This window comes from Medicago truncatula, chromosome 2 (genome assembly GCF_003473485.1).
Source record: "Medicago truncatula cultivar Jemalong A17 chromosome 2, MtrunA17r5.0-ANR, whole genome shotgun sequence".
Lineage (NCBI taxonomy): Eukaryota > Viridiplantae > Streptophyta > Magnoliopsida > Fabales > Fabaceae > Medicago > Medicago truncatula.
In genome coordinates this window covers 47,546,647-47,570,531 of record NC_053043.1, presented here as the reverse complement: position 1 = coordinate 47,570,531, position 23,885 = coordinate 47,546,647, and the positions used below count along the sequence as shown (strand labels likewise).

Genomic DNA, 23,885 nt, shown 5'->3' with positions numbered 1-23,885 from the left:
CAATTTATTTTGGTATATGACGTATAGTCAAAGGCAATAGGCTACTTTGCTCATTCTTATTCAGCAGTGGTCCCCACTTTTAAAAAAGATATAATAACAAAGTTATACTCACTTTTTGAATGGCCCACTATGATGGGGTATTTTGGGGAATGAGAGATTTGCAATGACGAGTACTACGAAAACAAAGAGACTCAGTGAAGTGAATCACACCTTCTGATTTGACACCTCAACTGGCTCATATCACAGACTTCGAAGTCGTAGTCGTACCAATAATTCCATTCTTACTCAAAGTCTCCTCCTGTATCTTGTTGTACAATATCGATGATTTGATAATGGAGTCTCTAGCTATAAAATTGAGTTTCTATATTTTTGAAAGTTTAACAAAATAAAAGAAGATAAAGTTTTTAAAGTCCCATTTATCTAATACTCCTTCCGGTCCTTTATACAAGAAACAACAGACATAAAACATCAAGATCAAGGAAATATATTGAAAATGGTAATCTTCATTTAATACACCTCTATATTTAAGAAAATTTCATTAACACCTCTAAATTTATTATTCTCTCTCATAATAAATAAGGGCACAAATGAAATTTAACTTCAAACATATTTAAAACTTGGTCAATATTTCTTATAAAAAGGACCTAAAAAATTCTCACTTTTGTTTCTAATAAAAAGGACTGGAGGGAGTACAACAATGTATTAAAAGTTTTATCGTATGTTAAATTCTAAGTCGCAACTGATTAATTAATAATGTCTAACACAAAATCTAGCGTTAATAGTGAATTAGCTCTTAAAATCAATTTAGATTTGATCATGCAATGAAGGACATCAAACACAAATATACAAAATAAATACAAGCGTCAAATTTCATTAACTAGGACTCATAGATTATATAGTTCTCAAATAATGCATAGAGGAAGAGAATTACTTAACATAATCAAAGGTTTAAAGAACAAATCGTTTAATGGAGACGCTAAAGGTCTTCAATATTACTGTCAATGATTGAAAGTCGCCACCTTTGATCGCTTGATTCACTCAATATGCATTCCCTCGGCCAAAATTCGAAAACCTTGCATCTGGTTAAAGTTTGGAACTTATTTGAAAAATTCTCAACTCACACACGAGCGTTGCGCACATGTCTGCACGCCTCGTGTGCGTCAATTTATGTTTTGGCATCTATGAAGCATGGATACGGACACGGACATCGGACACAACACGATTACTGACACTCCATCACCGCTAATAATTTGAAGAAGAAAAAAAAACATAATTTAAGTGTCGGTATCAGACAAATGAAACACGCCTAATCGAAGAAGTGTCACGCGCGTTGTGCACACTCCAATATAGAAATCCCTTTCTCGGTGTACAGAAAATGCGCGCGTTGTGCCACGGGGTCACATGTACAGGAGCGAAATTGCCTTACATTTCATTTCTTCAACTCTAATGGAGAATAATAAACCTTTTAACTTGCAATTGAGACGTGGGACACAATTTTCCCTAACTTCATTTTTTAACTCTAAACAGTTTTCATACAACTGTAACCTCATAGCACTATCTTGATTGAGTCAACTTGTTTGTTATCACAAAAAGAAAACATTATCACCCTACAAGGTTGTTTGGGTAAGAAAATACAACGACTTACAATGATTCTTTTTAATCAAAGTATATTACCAAACTCTTAGAGTGTGTTTGGATGGGGGAATGTTTTGAGGGAATGTAATGTTTTGAGGGAATTCAACTATTTTGAGGTGAATTCTATTGTTTGAATCCACCTCAAAATAATTAAATTCCCTCAAAACATTACATTACCTCAAAATATTTCCCCATCCAAACACACTATTAGAGAATTATTAGCGGTGAAAGTTTGGTAAAAGTATATTACTAATATAGAAAGTTCCAAACTCAAGAGACTAAATTTTTAGAGAATATATTTATGTGTTACTTGAACTCTTAAAAATATATTTATGTGTTACTCAAACTCTTAAAGAATGATAAAAAATTTAGTCTCTTGTTTTTCTTACAAAGTTGGATTATTTTTTGTGTATTTGAGAACATTGGTGGATGAAAATAAAATTGTAATGTTGGATGAAAATTTAAAATATTACGGAAAATATGTTGTGTTTTAGCTTTTTAATTTGATTTTAATGTTAAAAAAATTATTGTCTAAAAAAACCGCACCAACCGATTCAATCCAAACCGCATTGGTTTGGTTTGGTTCGAATTTTATTTTAAAAGTCAACCGAACCAAACCAAACCGCATACTTTTTTAGCTTGCGGTTCGGTTGACTTTTAGTCTAAAAACCGAACCAAACTGCACCGCGAACACCCCTAATCAAAAGGTTGATTCAAGTAAAATCAATATCGTGCTTAAGAGATTACATCAATCAACATTCATTAGAACGATAACTCGTCAAAAGATATCAATATCAAAATCTGATTAGTGACCAAAAAAATTGTAATACGTTATCTCATATCAAAGCAAAGATTAGGAAACACATTAAGAAGATCAAATAGAACCTTGTGTCTAACGGCAAGTTTGAGTAGAAAGAAAACTATAAGAAGAGAAACAATTCAAGTGTTGTGCTATAAGCTATAAATAAGTTGTTTATCCAAATTGAACCACGGTCAAAAAGTGATTGAAAAGCTGAATGCTTTGGAAAGATGTTTCTACTAACTTATAGTAGATACATCTAGTGTATATGCTCGTATAATTAAGAAAGATATTAAATGTTCGGTAACGATCATTTCTAAAGAACAATACTCCTTCAGTTCCGCATTATTTTTCCCCTTAAAGATGGTTTGACAATTTGATTAGCATTTGTCTAAGAGTGTGACCCAAAAAGAGTGTACTAATGAAATTGGGGGCCTATGATTCCAGTTTCATATGATTTTATATCCAAAATTTGTATCATATTCGAAATCAATTTCAACTGTTCTTTCACATAACAATAAGAAGACAAATATTGGCCAATGTTTTGGTCTATAGTCAGAATTATGTATACATGAAATAATCCATACTAACAGAATATAGCATCAGCCTTCAAATGCATTTAGTACTATAGCAATCATATGTTACAAAATAATTTAGGAGAAACCACACCACCCCAATACAGACTATGACAAAAATGAGCCAATCATTCATAGCAGTTATACAAAAGTACACGCCTCGCTACCTTCCCTTCCCAGTTACTTTTACTAGTTACAACCACTTGACAGAACTCGTATTACACTCGATATTATTTGTCGCTGGACATCGGCAATCTCAGGTAGAAATGTTAAGAGAAGCTTGGTTCTAAATAATATTAGCTACAGAGGTGCCTGTATTCATGGACAAGATCACGGGCAAATCATGCATTGTACTTTTTATAGTCCGGCCACAGGACAGTCAGTTCTGCCTTGTTTGAAGTTTGTGCACCAGCTGCTCCAAAGTGCTAACAACTTCATCCATGTTAGGCCTGGAGGATTTTTCTGATAGGCATTTCAAAGAAAGGGAGGTTACCTTATAGGCTTCAACCGATGAACACTGCCCTTCAAGCCGACTGTCTAACACCCTCAAAACCTTGCGTTTGTCGGTGAGATACGGTTTAGCCCATTGGACCAAGTTGTGTTCTCCATATGGTTTATTATTGTCAATTACCCTCCTACCACATACCATTTCAAGCAGGACAACTCCAAAACTATAGACATCACTCTTCGTAGTAAGAAGACCTACAGTAACAATGTTTTTAGCTATTAACCTTAATCTCGAAAAAAATTCAAGGCTCGCAAAGAATAAAGATAAATTAGTCTTAAGCAAGACAACTAAGCTGAATCTAGAATAACATAAAAAAATCAGAAAAGGAGAAACGCGAAACAAAAATATGGTTCGGGAACATGAACCGGAAAATACCTGAATCTACATATTCAGGAGCTGCATATCCATTATTTCCTACTAACGTGTTGGTGAAGATGTGACTTTTGTCACCTGTTGGACCATCCCTTGCCAGCCCAAAATCAGAAAGCTTTGCATTATAATCCTGCAACCAAATACAGGAATATGTATCAGACATGTTATCCAAATAATCTCTTAAATTTATCGATCCTATTTCTTTCTTTATTTACCAAAAGCAAAAGACTAAAAGTCTACAATTCTACATACAGAATCCAACAAGACATTTGAAGTCTTAAAATCTCTATATATCACTTTATTTTCAGCACTGTGCAGAAATGCAAGCCCTTTGGCAGCGTCAAGAGCAACCTTCAGACGGAGGCTCCATGAAAGAGGTTGGAAATATGATCCTCCTGTTTCAAATTTCAATAATATTGCTAATGTTAAACAAACTTCTTCCGAAGTTAAAAGCTAAGGGAAAAGATGGGAAAGGAATAATAACTCACTCCTGAACAAGTGATTCTCCAAGCTTCCACGAGGCATAAACTCATAGACGAGAAGACGGTGTTCATTTTCAAGGCAATAACCGATCAATCTCACTAAATGAGGATGAGAAAACCTTCCATGGTAGTTTACTTCAGCCTAGAAGTGAAAACAGAAACATAGTAAGACAAACTTGTATTGTCTGCACACCCAAAAATAAACCCTCCTAGTTTTCCAATCATAACTAATTACTAACATAGTAACATAGTATTACTGAAACTGTGGTTTTAAATGTAGCAACTTGAGATTTGCTTCTTTGAATCATTAATTAACCATAGACCAAACAATTGATAATTAAGAAACTATCTGCTTCTTAATTATCAAAAGCAAATGATTTAAACAAGTATATTAAACTAACCAACCACTCCCTGTGACTTCGGAAGCTTTCTTGATTAAGGCTTTTGATAGCAATAACAATGCCAATGCCAGGTTTGGCAGCAGAAAATGAATTCTCATCAATCCAACCCTTAAAAACTGCTCCAAAACTACCTTCTCCTAACACATTGTCTGGAAAAAAATTTCCAGTGGCTGTCGAGAGTTCTGCATAGGTATAGCTCTTTAAAGTGGATGACGGCAAGATCTCACCCTCACTTTGAGCGGTCGGAGGCACTGATACAGCGGAAACCTTATTGTTTGAATTTAACCCTGCCAGTTAAAACATTCATGAATATCACATGAAAAGTAATATACATTATTGAGCTATCAAACTAGATCTTCAAGTGTGTTCATACAATGAAATACATCGTATTAAGAATGTGAAAAATAGTGAAATGATTTCATTGAATTGTAATGGAAAGTACATCAAGTATATATACATTGTTATTGTACTAGCTAGAACTAATTTGTACTACATAGTCTAAGCTATTGTGCTTAGTGTTCTTATGATCTGCATTGTGCAATACATCGAATTTGGCGTGAAAAGATTCAACGTTAAGCCTCATGAACACCACGTTATGAAAGTACTATTACTATTGGAGCCAATATCTTTAGACAAAACAAATTAGCATCAAACTTAACAAGGTAAAGGAATTAAGGAACTTTTGAATATTGAAACTTAGAAACCAGAGCTACATAAGTTCATCTCATATTTGTGTACCATAAACATAAACAGAAGCAAAAGAATGTCATTCTCTCTCAAAAAAAATAAAGCAAAAGAATGTCATTAACAAATCAAAGGAGTTAAACAACTCGAAGAGGAAGGAAACCAAACATAAATCAATTTTACCAAAAGTATATTCTCCATGCAGTCTTTTTAAAAACACAGAAGGTAAAGGAGGAATGATCAAACAACTTGGAGAAAATAAAAGGAAATGAGTGGTGATACTTTGACTCTAGGAATAACTCTTACATGAATTACTCAACTTAACAAGTCATGATAAACAACTATGAAGCACGAACTCTGACACAACACGACACGTCGACACCCCTAATGTAAAAAGCACAAGACAACGACACCGCCACATATAAATTAATCAAAATAAGATATATCTATTACACACATGTTGATTTTTCTGCTTTTTAGTTACACCTCAAAGGATGCAGCACCAACAGATGATTTTATTTATTATATTATATTTTTCTTCAACAACTGTGATTTCTTTGATTAACCGGTCGAACACTTCCTTCACTGAAGACAGTATGTTCTTGTTCAAGGATGTTTCCCATTGAACTTGAAGGAATAGAATTAGATGATACAAGGGAAGGATCAATATGCAAAACTGCAGATTTCTCCATGACATTACATTGTCCCAAGATGCTATGTTGCGTGCTCTCTGGTTCTTGATGACTATGTAGTATCACTTGGATTGGATTTACCTCTAGAATAAGTAAAAAAAACCCGAAATATAATAAGATAGTATTTGATCTATATTTATCCATCTACTATTACAAAAGCTAAAAATATTGTAATCAGCTTTTATTACCCCGACACATTGTTAACATGTTGTAGATGTGTCCAAGGCGAGTGTAAGGTTTGTAAAGATAAGTCTTTCGGATACTTGTCTTAGTTTGACCGACACGTGCCTGATAAGTGTCAGGAAGTAGTGTTTTCAATGTTTATTTACGACACGTTTATTACTTGTTTTACAAGTTATCTAGGGAAAAGCCGAGAGAAAGGGGAATTTTGACCTATTACGCTTTAGTCATCTTACTCTACCCATTTGTGCAGGAATCGAGTGCCAAAACATCAAGCAAGAGTCAAAAACAACAAAAAGGTGAAAAAGTCATCTCGCCATGGCGAGCCAAATGACGAGCAACTCCAGCGAGCTCCAGGGTCCTTCGCCACAAAGATGGCCATGGCAAGCTGAAAGGCGAGCAACTCCAGGGAGTTCCAGGGTCCTTCGCCACAGAGATGGCCATGGTGAGCTGAAAGGCGAGCAGTTCCAGGAATTTAGAAAAACAGGGCAAGAACAATTCGCCATGGCGAGAAATATTCTTGCCTGGCGAAATAAGGCGGTTTCATCTTATCCTGGTGACATGGCAGAAACCCACTGGCAAAGAAAGCTCAGTTCGCCATGGTGAGCCAGATTCCGCCTGGCAAAATTATATTTTTTCAGCACAAGTATAAAAGCTTATTTCTCTCAATTGAGACATATCTTGTAACATATTTAGAGAGAGAATTGGGTGAAAATACACTGTGTATATTGGGCAATAGTGATTGAGTGTGGATTCATCAAGATTCTTGGAGAAATCAAGTTCCTTGCATGGATTCTCAACTTTCCTTCCACGTTTGTAATGTTCTCATGACAATGATGAACTAAATCTCCTTCGTTGGGATTAGAGGTACTTGATTGAGCTTAGAATGTAATCTTTTAATCTTGTAATATATAATTCTAGCAATTTACATGATATTGAAATTATTCTTGCAATTCATTTTTATCTTTGATTTAATTGTTATTGAAAAGTACTTTTGAATCTAGGTTTAGAATAGTTTATCTATCAAAACAATAATTCTAGACATAGGATTGATGTTTTGATAATCACACAAGGTATCAGTACATAAAGCTTTCGGATCGTTGAATAGATTGAGAAATCGTCGATTAAACGATCCGATCGACAATTGGATTGTTTAATAGTTTGGGAATTCAACTATTGAACAATACAATTGATCTCACACGATTATTTGGACACGAATAATCTTGTTGAGTGATACGTGATAATATCGGTAAAACGGTGGAATCCATATATGTGATTATTAGGTTATGTTTGACGCTTAATCAAGGAACTCTAATTCCAACGTTTTTACGCCTTATTACTCTCAACTTTTACTTTTGCACTTGGTTACTAAAACAAACAACAAATTATCTTTTAACTTAGAATGATATTTGGTGTCGAACGGTCTGTGATATCGCACTAGTCCCTGAGGAGACGATATAAATACTTACTATTGTTTGATGCAAAAATACTACATTAGTGTCGTACGTGTGTCATGTATGTTTCTGACACTGATTGAAGGAGTGTGAAAAGGAAGAAAAAACAAATTTTGTTAGGACGCTTGTCTCAGATTTCTAACACATGTCGTACATATTCATACGACTCAGACACTGACGCGTGTGAGACAATATGACACGTCTGATCCTTTAGGTGTCTGTGCTTCATAGATAAACAATGAATTTCATTGATCCAACCATTTATTATTGTCATAACGTATTAATACTCAAATACATTGTTGTGAATTCAGACTCAAAACTCACAACAATAAACTTAGACATGTGGAGCAAAAGGAAGTAGTAACCGATATCAAAGTAGCCTCAAGCAACAATAACAGTTGTAGACCTATATCTAATCTAGTAACCAAGTGTAAAGCATAAACCATAAGAAAAAGATAAAGAGAGGAGAAACCAACACACAAAGATTTGATCATCTAGTTCGTCCCAACAATGACCTACGTCCTATGTCGCGAAGGTACGGGTACCTGGTACGATACAGGTACTGGTACGACAATACGACAATTTTAGAAAAAGTAAGGTGCATGAAAGAGTTAAATTCTTCGATTCACAACAAAAAAATCACAATAGAAGTTTAAAAAGTCGAAATTTAGAGTTGGTTACAATAACAAAGAAACTCAAAGGCACAAATAATAATATTAAGGCTTAATTGCACGTTTGGCCCCCTATCTTTTCAAAAGTTGCGATTTTGGCCCCTTAACTAATTAAAATACAAAACAACCCCCTATGTATTGGATCTTTGGCAATTTTGGCCCCCAAGACCACTTTTGACTTTGTCTTCGCTGACGTGGCACCCCCTAACTAATTACATGTGGCACCTCACTTATGGAAAATGGGCGCCACGTCAGCGAAGACTAAGTCAAAAGTGGTCTTGGGGGCCAAAACTGCCAAAGTCCAATACATAAGGGACTGTTTTGTATTTTAATTAGTTAGGGGGCAAAATCGCAACTTTTGAAAAGATAGGGGGCCAAAAGTGCAATTAAGCCTAATATTAAGGTATAAGAAAATGTCATAAATTTCACTCACAATACAATAATGAGAAAAAAAAATGAAGTACCACGAGTACCGTACGCGTACCCGATACGGGTACTTCATCGTTTTACAAGTACCCATGCTTTAGAGCCTACGTTGGGAGGAGAGAGATCTGTCCACTTCACTATCAATGAGTTCTTTACAAATATATACAAAAGAGTTGCTAGAAATTAGCTTCAACAAGCTCTCAAAAAACAAATCTAATTTCTACCATTTTTCGAATCTTTTTCCATGATCAAGATACTCAATGAATTTATTCACTAAGGTGTAGACAATTGTTTCCCAACCCAAGAATCTCACTCAAAACACTCAATTCTTAGCTTCTAAGTTCCCTAAATAAACACTCATGTAAAATAATTGATTTTGCATCCCAAAAAACTTGAAATAAAAATATTACTTTCGTAAAAAAATAATTAAAAAGGCCTCATTTTCGAATTTTCCTAGAGCCTCAATATCTATTGGGCCTCCCCGACCAAACATGCTCCCAACATCACCAAATCGCGACACGATTGCTCCAAATCGTGCCACAATTTTCATGAACTTCCAACACCAATTGTGAGTAACTTTTCTAACACATACAAAATTTTATATAAATAAATATGAAATTCAATTGAAACACAATTGAATGGTACACAACAAATGAGAAGGGAAGGGAAAGAAGCGCACAAGAGGAAAGAAATGGAAGAGCATACATACCAGTGTTACAAGGAAGTTCAGTTTTAACTTGAGCGCTCAAACAAACTCCCATGTTTAACTGCAAAAAGCATGAAAGTTGAATTGAATAAATGAAAATAAGAAGTAAAGTTATAATGAGGTAAAAGGTGAAATATGCATGCATGAAGGATAAGGGTAAGAACATTTTTAGTGCAGTTTGTGAAGAAGCAACTAACAGAGAGAGCGTGTGAGAGAGGTGAAGATGAAGATTGCTTCTGGGCTAAGTAAACAGAAAGATGGAATTATTAGGTAATGCTTTCACGCGGGAATGACTTTGTGGACTTCAACATTTTGCTCCGTTTCCCACTAACTTTGTCTCTGCCTCACCACTTTTTTAAAGGGTCTCCTTGACGAGGTGCCCCGGGAATCCCGTCAAGGAGACCCTTTGGATTAGGTTAAGTGAGAGTGGTTTGGATTTTTCTAGTTTGGTTCACCATATTTTCAGTTTAAGTCAGCTGATCCTAGTTACTATGCACGCCCCTACCCAGGATACTATTTATTCTATAAAAATATCAAAGTTTTTAATTTTAAATGCACTTTATTATATAACTTTCACAAAAAATTACTCCCTCTATTTCTATCTATAAAAAAAATTAGGTTAGCAAAAGTTGATGTATTTTGTTAAAAATTCAGTCCAAATACATTAACTTTTATTGACCTAACTTTTTATTTATAAATAAAAATGAGGGGAGTATCATTTAAAGTCCTTAACCGGTACTTTAAAGGCACTAGTTAATATTTCACTTTTTTAAGGTACCGTTTGGCCAGATTTTTTTTCGGTCTTAAAGCTACTTTAAAACAAAGTTAAAATAAAACTCTTTAAGGAAAAAGTTAAAGTTGTTTGGTTTCTTTATTTTTTCTAGTTCTAAAGTTATTTTTAAGTTAAAAGTTGTTTGGCAAAATATTGTACAAAACTTTAAATTTTTTTTTTTTTTTGTGGAGTCCGGGGTTCGAACCCGCGACCTTGTCTATATCAACTGAGCTAAACTAGAGAATAGTTTGTTTTTTCTTTTCCAATTATACTGTATAACAAATTTTGTTATAAGAATATCATATTTTTGGTGTCATTTAAAAAGATAAGAATTTATATTATATGATATTATATTTGTTACATTGTTGGTGTCATTGAAAAAGATATGTTTAGTTTTTTTAATAAGAAAAAGATATGCATAGTTTGTTACAATATAAATGTGTAAAATATATATAAGTATAATTTTTTTTAGGCATCTATACTAGTACTTTTAATTAAAATCAAAATTTTATAAAAATAATAATTGTACGCATTACGCAACACTGAAAAAATTATACACATTAGCATAACAAAAAAACAGACATACAGACATAAAATATTACTCTAAACGCTAATGTATGTGTATATTTGTGAGGTTGAAAAAAGGGAATAAAAATATTCGGTGTCATTCAATGACATCATGAATAAAAATATTTGTGAGGTTGTGATAATTAAACGATAAAAAGATAATAAAATTCTTTCAAAAATAGATAATAAAATTAAATTGATCATCCTTCAAAAAAAATTATATGGACCGATTCAAAAAAAATAAATTAAATGGAAGAAAAAAACAAATAAAAATATAATATTAAAAAGGCTAAAATATGGTTTTGGTCCCTGCAAATATGCCTCGTTTTGATTTTAGTCCCTGTAAAAAAAAATTGTTGTTTTTGGTCCCTGCAAAATATTATTTTTTTGGAAATAGTCCCTGCAGGGACTATTTCCAAAAACAAAATATTTTGCAGGGACCTTTTACAAAATCAAAAGATTTTGCAGGGACTATTTCTCTAATAAATGGTTCAGTCATCATGTGCCACGTGTGCAAATTATCACAAAAGTGGAGCCAGGGACCAAAACCAAAATGAGACATATTTGCAGGGATCAAAAACAACAAAAAAATTTTGCAGGGACTAAAACCAAAACGAGACATATTTGCAGGGACCAAAACCATATTTTAGCCTATTAAAAATAAAAGATAAGGTTAAAGCTCATTCAACAACTTTTGGTTAAAGCTCATTCCATTCAATTTTATGCATTCTAAAAAAAGTACTTTTTTTCGAAGGTAGTTTATTGATATTGTGTTTGGCCTAACTTTTCTTTAAAAATGTAGAAAAACTGAAGAAAAAAAAAAGTCTAGCCAAACGGTACCTAAATACTCACCTTTTCACAATTCTCAATACAATATTTCTAATTTTATTCTCTTAACTATTGCCCAGGGAGCACTAGTTAACATTTCCCAATAATAATAATAATAGAACCTTCGTCAATTTTTTTATAATATAGTAAAAGTTTAATACTCTTGAATCTTGAATCTAACAAAAGTTGATGTAAAACCCTAATTTTTAAATCTAATACATCAAAATTTATTGTTCAAACTTTTAATATATATTATAAGATTGGAGAGATCAGTTTTTTTTACAATTAAATATAAAAAAGGATAAAGGCAAATAATTAAAATAAAATATAAAGGTGAAATTATCCTTGAATATAGTTATATAATATAATTGGAAGAAAATAATTAATATTACAATTAAAATACCTTTTAACTCAATCATTTCATGAAGCAACTAAGAGAGAGAGTGTGGGGTTTAAAAAAAAAGGTGAGAGGGTCACCTTTTTAAAATTAATTCTAACCACTAGATATCTGACAAAAAAAATTAAGATTATTAAAAAAAGAATTGGAAGGGTAGGAGGAAATGGTAGATTGAGAATACCCTCTTTTCAGTCTTACTACTGTTTAGGGGTCGTGTGGAGAAGGCGAGAAGCTACTGCTACGAACGTATTGGAGAAACTCCCAAGAGAAAAACAAACAAAAAGAGATGAGATGAGTTTATTTTGGGTGAATAAAAAATGGATTAGAATAGCAATAGAGAGTGTTTAAAAAATGAATTAGAATACTATAAGAGGGAGTGTTAGAAAAAGAAAAAAAATGTTCTTAGGGATGACTATTAAAATATGTAAATTAGAACATATCCAAATCTTTTACTCATCCGTCCCTTTATATAAGACCCTTTTGCCAAAATCACAGGAATTAAGATAGTGGATATTTGTATTAAAGTTGTTTGTAATCACTATTATTTTTACAATTTTATCCTTTAAGAAAGAAGGTTAGTTTATGTTTTCAACATGTTATTTATTGTTGATTGAAGAAAAAGATGTATAATAAATAGGGGCATATATGTAAAGAAATAATTAATGTAGTTGGAAATAACAAAGGGATCTTATAAAAAGGGACAAAAAAAATTCTCAAAAGGGTCTTATAATTAGGGACGGAGGGAGTATATTCTAATTTATATATTTTAAATCCTTAATATTATCATATTAATCTTTCAATATATTTACTTATTATCATATCAGTCTCAAAATACTTGCATACTATCATATCAGTCTTTATATGAAAATAGTTAATCAGAGCATTGAAAGACTATTTTAACGAGATTATTATTTTGATCATTGACCTAATGCACAATCAAAACCTATTTTAAATTTCCAATACGTTGAGTGATTATTGTGACGGCTCGTTACACAATCAGATATCAAAATGACTATTCTCCAAATTATTTGTAATGGTTAAGGTCTAGGAAAGAGGATTGCTTTTTCTCCGTAACTTATTTTTAAACAACCTCAAACTTCACAACAGCACACTACCATGGAAAAATGTGCAAAGCACAAGGATATGCACAATGGATGGATGAATATTCATTAATTGAAAAGATAATAATAGATGGATTATATGATTTTTATGATAATGGGTGAATTGGACTGAATTGATTTTTTTTTAAATAACTTTTAGTTAATTATAAATGGATTAATTGATTGTTTTGATCCATCAATTATAATCAAATTCAAATCCTATTTCGTCTGAATTATGTATAAATGAAAGCAAAGCATCAATGAATCCATACCAACATAATATAGCATCAGCCTTATAGACAAGCGCTTATCATGATAAGCTCGTATCATGATAAGCTCGTGTTATAAGCTGCAAATAAGTTGTTTATCCAAAGTTTGAAAAGCTTAATGCTCTGCTTGGGAATAGATAGATGTTTCTGCCAACTTATAGTACTAGCTACAATTTACAAACACTTACTGAACTCAAAATACACTCAATATTATTGCTGCATCATGATCACATAAACAATCCCACCTTGAAATGTTCAAAGAAGTTTGGTTCTGAATAATATTAGCTACAGACATAGGTGCATGTTTTCATGGATTAGCTCACCACCAAATCATGCATGGTGCTTTCTTCTCTAGTCTTACCGCAGGAGAATCAGTTCTGCCTAGTTGGCTGTGAATCACCTGCTCCAAAGTTCTAACAACTTCATCCATATTAGGCCTGCACTTGGATTCTGACAGGCATTTCATAGTAAGGGCAGCAACTTTGTAGGCCTCCTCTGCTGAATACTGCCCTTCCAGCCGACTGTCAAACACCCTGAAAACCTTGCGCTTATTAGAGAGATATGGTTTAGCCCATTTGACCAAGTTGCGTAGTTCAGCTGGTCTATGGTTGTCAATTACCCTCCTACCACATACCATTTCAAGCAGGACAACTCCAAAACTATAGACATCACTCTTCGTAGTAAGATGACCTACAGTAACAATGTTTTTAGCTATTAATCGAAATACTACTAAGCTGATTCTAGAATAATTTAACAAATTCAGAAAAGGAGAAAAACAAACATAAATGGTTCAGCAACAAGAACTCAAAAGTACCTGTGGCTAGATATTCAGGAGCTACATATCCATCTGTTCCCATTAATCTGGTGGAGACGTGACTTTTCTCACCTGTTGGACCATCCCTTGCCAGCAACCAAATCCAGAAATATGTATCATACATGTTAATTAAATAATCTCTTACATTTATCAATCCTATTTCTTTCATTATTTATCAAAAGCAAAAGACTAAAAGTCTACAATTCTACATACAGAATCCAACAAGACATTTGAAGTCTTAAAATCTCCATGTATCACTATGGCTTCACTGTGCTGAAACGCAAGCCCTTTGGCAGCACCAAGAGCAACCTTCAGACAGAGGCTCCGAGAGAGAGGTTGAAAATATGAGCCTTCTGTTTCTATAACATTGCCAATGTTAAACAAACTTCTTCTGAAATTAAAAACTAAGGGAAAAGATGGGAAATGAAGAATAACTAACTTCTAAACAAGTGATTCTCCAAGCTTCCATTGGCCATAAACTCATAGACTAGAAGACGGTGTTCATTTTCAAGGCAATAACCGATCAATCTCACTAAATGAGGATGAGAAAACCTTCCAAGGTAGTTGACTTCAGCCTAGAAGTGAAAACAAAAACATAGTAAGGCAAACTTGTATTGTCTGCACACCCGAAAATAAACCCACCTAGTTTTCCAATCATAACTAATTACTAACATAGTAACATAGTATTATTGAAACTGTGGTTTTAAATGTAGGGATTTATACTAATTCAGTGAGGTTAGAAGAACAAGAATGAGACTAAACAAATTGAGACTTTATTTTTTGAATTATTTAACAATGTAACAGAGAAACTATTTGCTTCTTAATTATGATGAGCAAATGATTTAATCAAGTAGATTAATTAAACTCACCAACCACTCCCTGTGACCTTGTAAGCCATCTTGATGAAGTCTTTTGATAGCAATAACAATGCTAGTGCCAGGTTTGGCAGCAGCCAATGAATTCTCATCAATCCAACCCTTAAAAACTGATCAAAAATCACCTTCTCCTAACACATTACGTGGACGAAAATTTCCGGTGGCTGTCCACAGTTCTGCATAGGTATAGCTCTTTAAATTGGATGACTGCAAAATCTCACCCTCAGTTTGAGCGGTTTGAGGTACTGATACAGCGGAAACCTTATTGTTTGAATTTAACCCTGCCAGTTAAAACTTTGATGAATATCACTTGTAAAGTAAGCATACATTGAGCTATCAAACTAGATCTTCAAGTGTGTTCATACAATGAAATACATCGAATTTGGCGTCTTTAGAGAGAAAAGATTCAAGGTTAAGCCTCATGAATACCACATTATGAAAGTACTATTACTATTGGAGCCAATATCTTTAGACAAATCAAACTAGCATCAAAATTAACAAGGTAAAGAAATTAAGGAACTTTTTTATTATTGAAACTTAGAAACCAGAGTTACATAGATTCATCTCATATCTATGTACCAAAAACATACACAGAAGCAAAAGAATGCCATTAACAAATCAAAGGAGTTAAACAACTCGAAGAGGAAGGAAACCAAACAAAAATCAATTTTACCAAAAGTATATTCTCGATGCAGTCTTTTTAAAAACACAGAAGGTAAATGAGGAATGATCAAACAACTTGGAGAAAATAAAAGGAAATGAGTGGTGATACTTTGACTCTAGGAATAACTATTAGTGGAATTACTCAACTTAACAAATCATTATAAACCACTATGAAGCTCTGACACAACCTGGACATGTCGACACCCTAATGTAAAAAACACAAGACAACGACATTGCTACACTACATATATATTAATCAAAATAAGATATATATCTATTACAAACATGTTGATTTTTCTGTTTTTTATTTATCTACACCTCAAGGGATGCAGCGACAACAAGTGATTTTATGATATTATATTTTTCTTCAACAACTGTGATTTCCTTGATTAATCGGTCGAACACTTCCTTCACTGAAAACAGTATGTTCTTGTTCAAGGATTTTTTCCATTGAACTTGAAGGAATAGAATTTGATGATACAATGGAAGGATCAATATGCAATACTGCAGATTTCTCCATGACATTGTCCCAGGATGCTATGTTGCATGCTCTCTGGTTCTTGATGACTATGTAGTATCACTTGGATTGGATTTACCCCTAGAATAAGTAAAAAAAGAGAAAAATATAATAACATAGTATTTGACTTTTATTTATCCATTTACATCTACTATTACAAAGGCTAAATCAAAGGCTAAAGTTATTGTACTCAACTTTTATTACCTCAACAACATGTTGTAGATGTGTCCAATGAGAGTGTAAGGTTTGTTGAAATAATTTTTTTGGATACTTGTTTTAGTTTGATCAACACGTGTCGTACGTCTGTCATATATGTTTCAGACACACTGATTGAAGGAAAGTGTGAAAACGAAGAAAAAACAAATTTTGTTGGAACACTTGACTCAAATTTTTAATACAAGTCGTACATATATCATACAACTATCGGACACTTATCCTTAAGGTGTCTGTGCTTCATAGATAAACAATGAATTTCTTTGATCCAACCATTTATTATTGTTATAACATATTATTGATCAAACGTACTGTTGTGAATTCAGACTCAAAACTCACAACAATAAACTTAAATGTGTGGAGCAAAAGAAAGTAGTAACCAGTATCGTTGTAGCCTGAAGCAACAACAACAAATGATAGACTTGGATATAATCTAGTAACCAAGTATAAAACACAAACCACAAGCAAAAGATAAAGAGAGAAGAGAAACAAACACACTGAAATTTGATCACATAGTTCGGCCCAATAATGACCTACGTTTGGAGGAGAGACATCTCTCCACTTCACTGTCAACCAGTTCTTTATAAAGAGATACAAAAGGGTTACTTAAAATTAGCTTCAACAAGCTCTCAAAGAACAAACATAATTTCTACCTTTTTTTCGAATCTCTTTCCGTGATTAAGAGGCTCAATGATTTTCACTCACCAAGTATTTACAATTGTTTTCCAACCTAAGAATTTCACCCAAAGACACTCAACTCTTAGTCTCTAAGTTCCCTCGTTTGGTTTTATGAGATTACCCATCAAATGGGTCAAATAATGCTTATAAAGTGCTCACATCCAGAGAAAATCACTCCACAATTTGCTCGGATTGCGCCACGGTTCACTATTTTGTACACAGTACAAAGCTGTCATCAATCAAATCGCGCCACGATTTCTCTAAAATCGTGCCACGTTTTTTAACGAACCAAAACATGCTCCAAGCATCACCAAATCGCGCCACGATTTTCCTGAACTTCAACATCAATCTCGAGTAACTTTTCTAACACATAATTTTTTTTATATAAATATGAAATTCGATTGAAACACATGATGAATGGTACACAAGAAATGGAAGAGCATACATACCAGTGTGACAAGGATGTTCAGTTATAACTTGAGCGCTGAAACAAACTCCCATGTTCCCTGAAGATGGTAATATCCAGCATCACTGCAAAAAGCATAAAGTTGAATTGAATAAATGAAAATAAGAAGCAAAATTATAAGGAGTTAAAAGGTGCAATATGCATGCATGAAGGATAAGGGTAACAACATTTTTAGTATTGTGGAGAAGCAACTAACAGAAAGATGGGATTGGTATTAGGTAACGGATTGTCTTGTCTTCACGCGGGAATGTGCAAGTGGTACATGCCACCTAAATTGGTCTATGTAGGTTCACCACCTTTTCTATAATATAGTACTTTAACTATATCATTTCATGAAGCAACTAAGAAAGAGAAAGAAAGAGAGTGAGGCTTCAACGAAAGAAGAAAAAAAAAATAGAGAAAGAGAGAGGTCGTCTTTTTGGGGTTAAATGAATAAAAAGTTAAGATTAGAAAAAGAGTTGGAAAGGTACGAGGAAGGTGAGTGTGGTGCTGTGACATACAGATTTAAATCATAGTAGTAGCATTCATGAAATGGTGGATTGAAAAGGACCCTCTTATTTGAAGAACCATTTTATTGAACAAACTTGTGGATAACCAAAATATACAACAAAAAAAAAAAATTAGCTCTGGCACAAAAATCAAAAAAAGAAAATGAAAATATGATAAATAAAGTTGTCATAAAATCATTTTTCAAATATCATTTATCAATAAATAAAATGATTAGAATAGTAAGAGAGCTTTAGAAAATGAATTAGAATACTATAAGAGGAGTGTTAGAAAAGGAAAATAAATGGTCTTTGGGATGACTATTATGTAAATTACAATATATTTTATCATAATATCAGTCTCTATATATACTTGTATAATGTCATATAAGTCTCTATATGAAGAAAAAAAATTAATGTCAGTATTGAATGACTATTTTGACTAACGAAGTTCACAATCAATAACTATTTTTGAATTTTCAATACATTGAAGGACTATTATGACAATCCGTTACACATCAAAATAACTATTATCTCAATTATTTGTAATGGTCAAAGAGTGATTGAAAGAAAAGCTGCATGTAACTCTTTTTTCAGATAAATTTTTATTTGCCTCAAGTTAATTAGTGAGAGAGTTGATGTTTTTCCAAAATTGTTGAAGCCTAAAGACGCTAGGAGAAAATACTTGTTACTGATAAACCAAAAGAAGCTTAAAAAAATGTTGTTGTTGTGATCATGGTCCATGGAGAGTCAGTGTAGTATACTTTGACTTAAGCCTGCTAGAAAGAAGCTTAAAACTGTTTATCTCTTTCTCCCCTTATTAATTCTTCCATCTTCAGAACTGTATAGTAAAAAAAAAATATTCCTATCTCTCTTTTGCAAATCTACATAATTCTACCAAAACAAAGGAAGTGAGGCAGTGTGTTGGGTATGGCTCATAGGTTCTGTTAGGAATTGTTGTTCAACACAATGTTTTTTAGTAAATGCTTCAATTCGATTTATCAACTACAGGTTATAATATCAGCCACTTTTTATGATAATTATTTCAGTGACTGAAATGTCAAAATTTTAAATTATCTTGGAACGTATGGCCACTATCAAGTAAAGACGAGTTTGACAATTTCATTTGCATTTGTCAAAGAGAAAAAGGTGTACGGTTTGACAAATCTTAAAAGGGTCCAAATTAATAAATAATATAGAGAATCATGTGGGGTGGGAGTACTATCCAAAGTCAAAAGATTTTGCATCCACATAATTATCTGGTAGGGCAAGGTTCTTGACTTAACCGTCACTCACTGTACTTAAAACACAACATACAGTAAAGTACAGTTACATATCCAAAACATGTATCATATTCCAAATCAATTTCATCAGTTCCTTCACATAATGATGCAAAGAAATCTTGGCCAATGTTTTCATTTATAGACAGAATTATGCATGCATGAAAGCAGGCATGAAAGAATCAATACAAATAGAATATAGCATCATCAGCCCTTAAAATATTTTTAGTACTATATTATATACTATGGCAACCATGTGTTACAAAATAGATTAGGAAAAACGACATCACCCCAACACAGACACTAACAAAAATGAGCTAACCATAGCAATGATACAAAAGTACCTACAAACCCCAGCTACTTGACAGAACTCAAAACCTAGGAAGCATCGATGACACGGACGGACACAAATAATATTAGAAAATGGAAAAGATGAAAGTAACCACATGTCGGATAGCCTTTTATGTGAAGTGTCGATGCTACATAGCTCAAAATATATATTAATTGCTGAACATCAACAATCTCACCTAGAAATGTTAAGAGAAGCTTGGTTTTGAATATATTAGCTGGAATATGATATGTACAGTACAGAGGTGCTAGTATTCATGACAAGATCGCCGGCAAATTATGCATGGTGCTTTCCCTAGTTTGGCCACAGAACATTCAATTCTGCTAAGTTGAAAGGTTTTGCGTATCTTCAATTTCAAGTATAGAGAGGAGATAACGTGATACGTGGATAAGATGTGTGAGTCTTGGCACTAGCACAAGATTTGTGAGTCCTCACACGGGTAACATCATCAGCACTTTTTCTCCGCGCACGCTTACGATTTACATTCACATCAGGAACCTTGAGCTGCTCCAAAATTCTAACAACTTCATCCATGTTGGGCCTGTACCTGGATTCTGTTGATAGGCATCGCAAAGCAAGTGTGGCTACCCTGTAGGACTCATCTGATGAATACTGTCCTTCGAGCCGACTGTCTAACACACTGAAAACCTTACGTTTGTTAGCGAGATAGGGTTTAGCCCATTCCACCAAGCTGTGTTGTCCAGATGGTCTATTCTTGTCAACTGCCCTCTTACCGGATAACATTTCAAGCAGGACAACTCCAAAACTATAGACATCGCTCTTAGTAGTAAGATGACCTACAGTCACAATGTTTTCAGCTATTAACCAAAATAGCTAAAAACCTGAAACATAAATTTTTCAGCAACAAGAACTCAAAAATACCTGTAGCTAGATATTCAGGAGCTGCATATCCATAGGTTCCCATTACCCTGGTGGAGACGTGGCTTTTGTCACCTGTTGGACCATCCTTTGCCAGCCCGAAATCAGAAAGCTTTGCATTATAATCCTGCAATCAAATCAAGAAATGTATTTCAACCATGTTTTCCGAATAATCTCTTACAGTTATCAACCCTATTTCTTTTATTAATGATTGAAAGTAAAAGACTAAAAGTCTACATACGGAATCCAACAAGATATTTGAAGTCTTAAAATCTCTATATATCACTTTATTTTCATCACTGTGCAGAAATGCAAGCCCTTTGGCAGCGTCAAGAGCAACCTTCAGACGAAGGCTCCATGAAAGAGGTTGAAAATATGATCCTCCTGTTTCAAATTTCAATGATATTGCTAATGTTAAACAAACTCCTTCCGAAGTTAAAAACTAAGGGAAAAGAATAATAACTTACTCCTGAACAAGTGATTCTCCAAGCTTCCACGAGGCATAAACTCATAGACGAGAAGACGGTGTTCATCTTCAAGGCAATAACCGATCAATCTCACTAAATGAGGATGAGAAAACTGTCCAAGATAGTTGACTTCAGCCTAAAAGTGAAAACAAAACATATTAAGGCAAACATGTATTGTCTGCAATCCCAAACATAAACACCTCTTAATTTTTCCATCATATATAATCACTAACAAGCACTTGCGATTGTTGCAATCATCTTGAGGCAAATTAACTTGAGATTTGTTTCTTTGAATCATTAATTAACCATAGAACCTTGCCAGTTGACCAAACAAGTGATAATTAAGAAACCATCTGCTCCTTAATTATCAAAAGCAAATAATATAAATAAGTAGATTAAACTCACCAACCACTCCCTGTGACCCTGGAAGCTTTCTTGATTAAGTCTTTTAACAGCAATAACTATGCCAGTACCCGGTTTGGCAGCAACCAATGTATTCTCATCGATCCAACCCTTAAAAACTGATCCAAAACCACCTTCTCCTAACACACTATCCGGTCGAAAATTTCTAGTAGCCGACTTAAGTTCAGCTAAGGTATAGCTCTTTAAATTTGATGACTGCAAGATCTCGCCCTCGCTCCGAGGAGTCGGAGGCACTGATGCAGCTGAAACCTTACTGTTTGTGCTGCTCAGATCATTTCCAGCTGAATTTGAGTTCTTTGAATTGAACCCTGCCAAACCGATCCATGTTCATATATCCATTACAATTAAACCTTTATGAATATCACATGAAATGTAACATACATTGAGCTATCAAACCGGATCTTCAATTGTGTTTATACAATGAAATGAATCAAATTTGGCACCTTTATTGAGAAAATATTCAAGGTTGAGCATCAACAATACCACTTGATCAAAGTACTATTACTATATAAGTCAATATCTTTTGACAAAACAAATTATCATTAAAACAAAGCAAAGGAACTTTTTTTAATGTTAAAACTGAGAAACAAGGTAAAATTCTCCATGTTTTTTTAGAAAACACATAAAGGTTCGAACTTTGAAGAAATAAAAGGAAATTAAGAATACCCAAAAGCAATAAACATCAAAAGGACTCAACCTCAAATTAATGCCATAACGCACATGAAAATGGTAGGAAAAAAAAAGGATGAAAATTGAAGAACATTATACCAGTGTTAAAAGGACTCTCAGCTTTGATTTGAGCACTCAAACAAACTCCCATGTTCCCTGAAGATTGCAATATTAAGCAAAACTGCAGAAACAAATGAAAGTTGAATTGAATAAATGGAAATAAAAGGAAAGTGAAAAATCTAAGGTTTTAAACTAAAAGGGGAAATTTGCATGAGGGAAAAAGCAAAAAACCTGTTTATTTTAGTGGTGGGGAAAGAACCTACTGAGAGAGAGAGAGAGAGAGGTCAGGTGAGATTGTTTTTGGGGTAAGTAAATAGAAAGTTGGGAGTAGAAAGAAATGGAAAGGAACAAGAGAGGTGGGTATGGTATGGTGTGGTCACAGACTCACATCACAGTGACGTTCATCAAAGGAAATTGCGCCATTGGGTTATTCATGTTTGGTTAAAAACCTCAAATTATTAGAAAGTAATCCCTCCCACACATTTGACTTTTAAGATTCGTTGAATAATTGTTGTATCCGATCTATATTCTCGGCCAAATAAATTAATTATTCAATAAATCTAAAAAGTCAATTGTTTTAGGGGTTAAGGCAGAATCATATACTCTTTTCAGTTTTAAATATAAAAGAAAGTTCTTTTTTAATTCATTGAATAAATAATATATTTACTTTACATTATAATTTAGATACATTATTAATTCAATAAACCTAAAAAAACATTATTCTCTTATATTTAGGATTGAATAGTGTATTTTAATAACATAAACCTATCAAAAAGTATTTTCCGATCAGTTTATTTTTAGAGTTGAGTAACTTGAAGAGTAAACCATTAAATTGGTATTTGTATGTGTAGGTCATTTTTAAATTAGTCATTGACTCTATTAATACTTCAAACAATTTGTAAAAAGTTTTTTAATTAGGTATTTATCTTTATGTTTTTGTTACATGAAGAGAAACATAATTGAAAAACTTTTTATAAAATCAAAAACTAATTCAAAATATTAATAAAGTTATAGACTAATTTAAAAATGACTTACAATAACAAACGACCAATTTGATAATTTTGATCCTCGTAAAGCAACCTTCATCTTGAAATGATAAAATGAAAAGGACCCCCTCTTTTTTATTTTTTTTGAAGGGAGGACCCCCTCTTTTTTATTTGTCCTCCTATAGACCTATAACATTTACTCTCTTCATGGCCCCTCTACAACTAAAACTCTCTTCATCCCTAAAAAAAAAAACTAAAACTCTCTTCATCAAAGTCACCCAACAAGTCTAAAGGTAGACAATCTTGGCCCCACAATCTTATCTTGGAGCATTAATCTATATAAAGTGTCTTGTACTTTAAACACAAGAAACCAACACCGTACCCATACACGTATACAATGTAACCTACATACATAAGTGTTGATGTTAGGTTGAAAGAGAGAAATAAATAATTTAAAAAGGGAAATTGTATATCTATATGATATATGTGTTGGTTTATGTTTGAAAATATTTTCATAATTTATATTAATAAAGTACATGTCAG

General features: G+C 33.3%; 2 protein-coding genes and 1 pseudogene across 4 annotated transcripts; all 3 read right to left on the bottom strand.

Moving 5' to 3' along the window:
• Positions 1 to 3,021: 3,021 nt before the first annotated feature.
• On the bottom strand, positions 3,022 to 9,888 carry LOC25487890 (probable serine/threonine-protein kinase PBL9). Of its 2 annotated transcripts, none has more exons than XM_013609953.3 (7): positions 9,750 to 9,888; positions 9,589 to 9,646; positions 4,773 to 5,059; positions 4,378 to 4,513; positions 4,142 to 4,284; positions 3,893 to 4,019; positions 3,022 to 3,711 (listed from the first exon to the last, which is right to left on the bottom strand). In XM_013609953.3, exons 2-7 carry the CDS (start codon positions 9,638 to 9,640, stop codon positions 3,389 to 3,391), a joined length of 1,068 nt encoding a protein of 355 aa, XP_013465407.1. In that variant the 5' UTR covers positions 9,641 to 9,646; positions 9,750 to 9,888; the 3' UTR covers positions 3,022 to 3,388. The 2 variants fall into 2 exon arrangements, with proteins under 2 accessions (XP_013465407.1, XP_024632531.1); XM_024776763.2 differs by having other exon boundaries at positions 9,783 to 9,888.
• A 3,857-nt stretch (positions 9,889 to 13,745) lies between these two features.
• On the bottom strand, positions 13,746 to 18,074 carry LOC25487889 (probable serine/threonine-protein kinase PBL9; annotated as a pseudogene).
• A 1,640-nt stretch (positions 18,075 to 19,714) lies between these two features.
• On the bottom strand, positions 19,715 to 22,767 carry LOC25487888 (probable serine/threonine-protein kinase PBL9). Of its 2 annotated transcripts, none has more exons than XM_039830852.1 (7): positions 22,588 to 22,767; positions 22,396 to 22,452; positions 21,610 to 21,935; positions 21,205 to 21,340; positions 20,979 to 21,121; positions 20,741 to 20,864; positions 19,715 to 20,655 (listed from the first exon to the last, which is right to left on the bottom strand). In XM_039830852.1, exons 2-7 carry the CDS (start codon positions 22,445 to 22,447, stop codon positions 20,213 to 20,215), a joined length of 1,224 nt encoding a protein of 407 aa, XP_039686786.1. In that variant the 5' UTR covers positions 22,448 to 22,452; positions 22,588 to 22,767; the 3' UTR covers positions 19,715 to 20,212. The 2 variants fall into 2 exon arrangements, with proteins under 2 accessions (XP_039686786.1, XP_013465405.1); XM_013609951.3 differs by having other exon boundaries at positions 22,396 to 22,477; positions 22,588 to 22,766.
• Between the last annotated feature and the right edge of the window lie 1,118 nt (positions 22,768 to 23,885).